General features: G+C 37.7%; 1 protein-coding gene and 1 long non-coding RNA gene across 2 annotated transcripts in view; both read right to left on the reverse strand.

Annotated features, from left to right (window-relative positions):
- The window catches only part of LOC306793869 (uncharacterized protein), a 4461-nt gene extending 4196 nt beyond the window's left edge, over window positions 1-265 (reverse strand). The window contains exon 1 of the mRNA XM_079291664.1: window positions 143-265. Coding sequence (XP_079147790.1) covers window positions 143-184 — 42 coding nt within the window. The 5' untranslated portion in view covers window positions 185-265. The remainder of the gene's footprint in view (window positions 1-142) is intronic.
- Window positions 266-1428: 1163 nt separating this feature from the next.
- On the reverse strand, window positions 1429-3800 carry LOC306787898. The gene is made up of 4 exons (XR_013772571.1): window positions 3707-3800; window positions 2590-2676; window positions 1536-1664; window positions 1429-1439 (listed from the first exon to the last, which is right to left on the reverse strand). It is a non-coding gene; the product is annotated as an uncharacterized lncRNA (long non-coding RNA).
- Between the last annotated feature and the right edge of the window lie 2465 nt (window positions 3801-6265).

Raw genomic sequence — 6265 nt, forward strand, 5'->3', positions numbered from 1 at the left:
GAATGCCCAGGTATAAAATGCACGGCCCGCCACTGCTAAAAACATGCTTTGCTGTTATCTAAGCAGCCAGCTAACACATAACGTTGTAACGTTAGATATGTTGAAATTACGTTAAACCAGATTAAGAACTTACAAAACTCACCAATACACGTAACTCCACAACAGCTTTGCGTTTTGTCTCCATATTTGTGCACTTATAACAGTACGTATGAACTATTCCTTCAATATAACTGCAAGAAGGTTGATAAATGCTCACTGCTGAGGCTGTTCGTTACCTAATAATTGTAACAAGGACAGAAACACGCTTCGCGCCACTACCCAGAAATGCTTTGTGACTGGCCCCGCCCCTCTGTGTTGTGAAACAGAATGTCAGCAGCTCATTGGTTGGCTCCACATGCCACAAGCATAAAAGGGGCTGTTCTCTTCGGCCGACAGCCAATAAAAACAGCCTTACACTTTGATTGACATCTCATCTCTGGCTTCCGGCTTCAGCTTCCACAGAAGCAGACATAATGTCGCCACCTTTTGGCAGATGTTGGCAATAGCAGGCTGGAACATGACATAACGTAGCTAATATTGATAATCCAGTTTTTTAATGCATGAAAGCAGCCCCAATAGTAACGTTGAAACATTTAACAATTGATTGACTCACAATGACAGATTTTTTCAGAAAGTTAAAATGGAAAATAGTCCTCAGTTGACAAAAACACCCGCACACACAGGGAAAGATGTAATCAGTAATACAGCAATAATATAATAAAAGACCCATAAGCATAAGGGGGAGGATTGTTTATTAACAAAACATGTAGAAATGGAAACAGGCAATTCCTTCACATCTGAGCGGACTCCTTAATGTGCCTTTTGTGCGTGACCATCTCTAAAGTATGTTAATCGGGTGAAAGAAGATAGAGAACTGTGGAGGTCAAGGAAGCAGCTTGTCCTTGTCTTTGAAGACGTTCAGAGATTTTTACACACATGATTTTGTCTTTATGGAGACATAGAGAAGCCTCTCACTGAAAGATCAAGTGGCCCATGGAAGATCTGCCATAACATGATATCATTGATCTACTTTATCCGATTAAATACATTTTCTTTGTGTAGTCATTAACTACACATTAGGAAACACAAGAAACAAAGATAATAGATAAAAACTTTCAACCTTAAAACAAGGAGAAGCAAATGCAACACAGGAAAGTTGACAGTGTGACACAAAAGTTTATAGTTTAATAATGTCGAGAAATCAAACTTCTACATAAAACACTTCAGGGGGCATGAAAGCACTGACTTTCCATTACTCCATGTATGTTGTCTCTTACATTTTACTGAGTCTTATCACTCCTCCACTTAGTTGCCATTTTAATCCTCAAACTAAAGGTAGAGGGTAGGAAGCACATGCAGCCAGTCCGCACATGTTTTTTCCTTGCTCGATCAAAAAATATCTGTTGGAATAAAGAAAGAAAGGTGCCCGTGATCACTAGAAGCTGTAACAAGTCATCACACTGAAACGCACACAGACAGACACAGACTATATTTACCCGTGCATTCCCCAGTTGGTGCCCCAAGAGTTCTTCACAATCCAATACGGCGTGCCGTTCTCTTCAGCACCGTAACCCACAGCCAGGACCGCATGATTCACCATGTCTGCTGTCTTCTTACACTGGGTGCTAAACAGACAACACTGATGCTTTTAGATCAATGGAGTACATGTCTTTTGTAGGGTGACTGGGCTGCATCCAAAGATGCATTTTGTAGCCGTTTCCTCTTCACGCCAGAGCCACGGAACACAAAAACCACAGGCTAATATTAGCACTGTTATGATAGAGAGGACAGAAAGTTGAGTGAAGTGAATCACAAGCACTCATAAATGTAGGCACCGTAACAAATGAGCCATCAGATGTTCACAGTGGTCTACTTATGAATAGCTCCGTATTAAAGATGGACATGTTGCAGGCCAGCAGGCAGTACCCTGTGTGATGAAAAGAGTATTTTGTTTCTGGTCACTACACTGGTCTGACACCAATGTTGAAGCAAACAGGCAGGCAAAGTGGTAAAACAGCACAATATCTAACAAAAGTCTGAAATATATGTTACGCTCTGATATAGGCATGAGCAGATTTCTGTCACATCATGCCAACAGCCATCAACTAAGATTTTGTGGATTTCACTGGTTGCCTTGTTAGTTCCATAATCCTCTTTCATGATTAAATAACTTATAATGCTGGTGGATTACGAGACAAAAATCCAATTATTGTATTATGAATATTTCCATAGTGCAACAGGGACAGAAACAACATGGCCACACACAGTCCTTTGAATATTGCTCAGACTGGTAAAGAAAGCAAACTGCGTTATGCTTTCATACAAAGCAATAATTCTGTACTACTACTACTACTACTACTACTATTACTACTACTACTACTACTACTACTACTACTACTACTACTACTATCTCTAATCACCAATGAAGACAAACCACAGATCAAACTGTGAAACAGAGATTTCTTCTGCGAGTACATCTGCTTAATTATCCTTGTGGGAACATGCCTCATTTGAAATCTATTAGATAGTAATGAATAATAGAAAACCCACCAGAGATATTAGCTTCCCGGTAGCAATAGCATTCACTGACTCCAAACAGCCAGTAGTAGAGAAGGTCCAACAGCTTCCACAGTGACCCTGAAGACGCAAACACGTTATAACTCAAACAACTTGTAAATGACTTGTGTTAAAAATGTACTCCACTCATTTTTTTTGCATGAAGGTCAATGGCTTGTGAAAACAGAATAATGTCTTCTGTGTCTCTGGCGGAGCTTTGTAACGTCTGTGGTCTTTGTCACTTTATTATGCTCATTTAATCTGAAATTAGTCAAGCTACATAAATAAAGATTGTAACTAAATGTTGGATTATAGTAACCACTGTGCTTGTAAATGAAATATTTGTTGCTTTTACCTTTTCAGTGCTCACATGTAACTCAAAGTAGCTGAATACAGCCGTTATGATGGCTACTGATCAGGTTTTGCTTGATAAAAAAACCTGTCAACTGTTGTACACATTAGCTTGAACATAGACAGTAAGTACAACAGTAAAATGGCACTTGCACATTAATGCACCATTAGCCTAATAATAATCCTATAATAGACTATATTGAAGCGTATATTAAAAGTGACATTTCTAATAGGCTACAGGACGTTTACTCGTAGAATAATGGGATGTTATTATATTGCAGAATTGAATCAGAATGAGATTAATTTACAAAGTACGTGTGGCCATACATGGAATTTGACAATATTTTTTTTTACAGTATTTACATATAAATAAAATAACATAACAGCAAGAACAAAGCTGGACAAATAAAGGTAAATGCTAGGCAGGACTGTTATGTACACAAGTAGGAAACAAAATATTACAAATGTGTGATTACATAAATATTATGTAAATATTTATATATAAAAAACAATAACCAACAAGGTGTACTGTTTAGTACAGTAAAGGAGCAGCTGAATACTTATTCCACCATTGTCCATGACAGATAAACTATATTGTTTTTAGCCTCGAAATTAATATTCTGGCTGTTAATTAACACTTGTTTTCAAATTAGTTTCAACGAGATATTAGGCAACTGTAAGCGACAGCTACTTACATTTTGCAACAAACAAAAATGAAGGAATAAGAAACAACCGTTAAAGTCCATGAGTGTTGACTTACCTTCGGGTAAAGTTAACGGTGTTAAATGGACTAAACTAAAAACGGTGGCGATGAACCACAAAACACCGAGCGCCATACTTTCACCGTGTCGACCCCCAACAAGCGTGAGAGCGCCACACGAGCCGGCTGCTTTTTAAAGTAACACCCCCTTTCCTTTGTCCCCCCCTCTTTCTCTTCCCCCAGTAAAGCTACAACCACCAAGTGTCTGTTGCTCATGCAAGCTAGCTCAGTTTACAGTGTAAAACAAACGTGGCACCCTTGAAGACACTTCTCCCCCTGAGAAAGAATAGATTTATTAACAAGAGGTAATCAGGAAAGAATACACTTTTATACAAAACTGGAAATACCACTCAAGCTGTTGAAATAGACTGAAAGATAACTCTCATACCACTGTGTATTGCTCACTGCAAACATTTGATGTGCCTGTTAGAGGGTAAAGATTCATGTGCAAGGGTGGGGTTTAAATACAGTACACATATCGTTCAAGATATAGATTTGATTTGAACACGTGAAAGTGGTACATGCCTGCCACTTAAGCTATAGGTGTTTTTCTATACAAAGCCTGTAAAAAATACCTATAAATATTCCAAGAATAAGCACAATATTACTACTGTATAGTTCCTGCTAACACGTTGGAATAGACAGGATACAGAATGTGTTACACTTATAAGTTGTTTTCAACATTTGCTTTAAAGTATCATACACAGAAAAGTTATTACAGAGTTGAACGATCATAAGGATAACACATTTCGAGGGATATGTTTTGAACACATTGCACATTAGGAAATGCATCAGACTGCCTGTACACAATATCGTACACAGCAAATATGTCTGCTTCATTGGCAAATTGTAGAACAAAATAGTTTACATACTTTTGTATATAATCCATTTCATGATTAAGGCAAAACCATAATGCACTGGCCAAAGAGGATTAACCATAAAAACTATGCTCTTGCTGTCTGAGTGAAGCTGGAAATTTAACTTCCTGAAGTGGCTCAATATTGGTTACGTCTGCTACATACACTGCCCGGTGCTTATACTGTATATACATCATGTTGCCCACCAGGGGAATAAGGTGATTATAAGCAAAGCACAAAAACCCATCTCTCCAAACAGAAAACATGTGTCCCAGCTCGATAAGAAATCAGCAGGTATTCTTGTTCCAGTTCGTCTCCCAACACTTCCAGAACTCTAATCTTTGTCATTCAGCGGCTACATAAAACATCAGAGCACATGATTCAACTTTAGCCACCACAGCAGTCCCACTTTTCACTCCCTTTATTCGTCTGAGAAGAAAAGTTTTCGAAAGTGTCCCCATTTTTGACAGCTGGTCGGCATCTTTTCTGCAATAGCCATTCCACATACATTCAATAATTCGTATTTTTCTGTGTTAGTGGCGGAGTCTGCCATTCTTGCTCTGTATCCAAATCAACCAGGACTGACATCTTAAGGATTACACCACTTTGAAATACATGCAGCCAGTGGATTAACAGATATTTGTATTACTTTTATATCTACACTTCAGGACAAATAGGCTGAAGAAATAGATGTTGTAATCAGGCAGAATGTGTTTATGGGGACATGTTTAGAGACGGACGTTCTTTCTTCGACTTTTACATCAAAGCAGAAAAGTGGGAGTTGATCATCATGTGTCAAATGTGACAACCATTTCTCGTGAACGAGAGCCTTTTTCCATACTGCACATTCCCAATAGAATATGACTAAATATCTTCTCTATATACTCTCTCATCTGTTTGCTCTGTGCTTGAAAATAAATGTGTCATAAAATGGTTATTTAAGACGAGAAATAACATATAAATACTCTGTAACTATATAAATAAAACCTCTCTGGGCGTCTACTCAGTCTCTAATAACGATTATACACGAACGAGTCCATTGGGGAGCACATACTAGAAGGGCACGGCCTACTGTGTCTAATACAAATAATAGTTTATGTACACTGTGATATATTGTTTTTGTACACTCCTCTACACTGGCTGACTGGCTGCATCGCCCTCTGGTATGGCAGTTGCACCGCCCTCCACAGTAAAGCAAATACAGAGGGAGGTGAAAACTGCTCAGCACATCACCAGGACGGAGCTGCCATCCACGCAGGACCTCTCCACCCAGCAGTGCAGGAAGAAGGCCAACAGGATTATCAGGGACCACTTTACCTCTATAGACTTTAACTTACTGTTTAGAACCTGTTTACATTTCTTGATATATATATATATATATATATATATATATATATATATATATATATATATATATATATATATATATATATATATATATATATATATATATATATATATATATATATAGACTAGAGCCCAGTTAATTAATTTTCCAATTCCAATTTCATATTATTTCATTTTAGATTTTATATATGTTACATTTGTATCCCTATATTTCAGCTTTTATAAACTATTTAATGTCGTATATTCCAATCTTTACTGAGGAGATCACTGTTGGAGTAATATTTTCATTGCCAACGACTGCTTCTCTGTAACTGTTGTACACATGACAACAAATAACTTGTAAGTTGATCCATAT

This window comes from Melanostigma gelatinosum (genome assembly GCF_949748355.1).
Source record: "Melanostigma gelatinosum genome assembly, chromosome: 2".
Taxonomy (NCBI): domain Eukaryota; kingdom Metazoa; phylum Chordata; class Actinopteri; order Perciformes; family Zoarcidae; genus Melanostigma; species Melanostigma gelatinosum.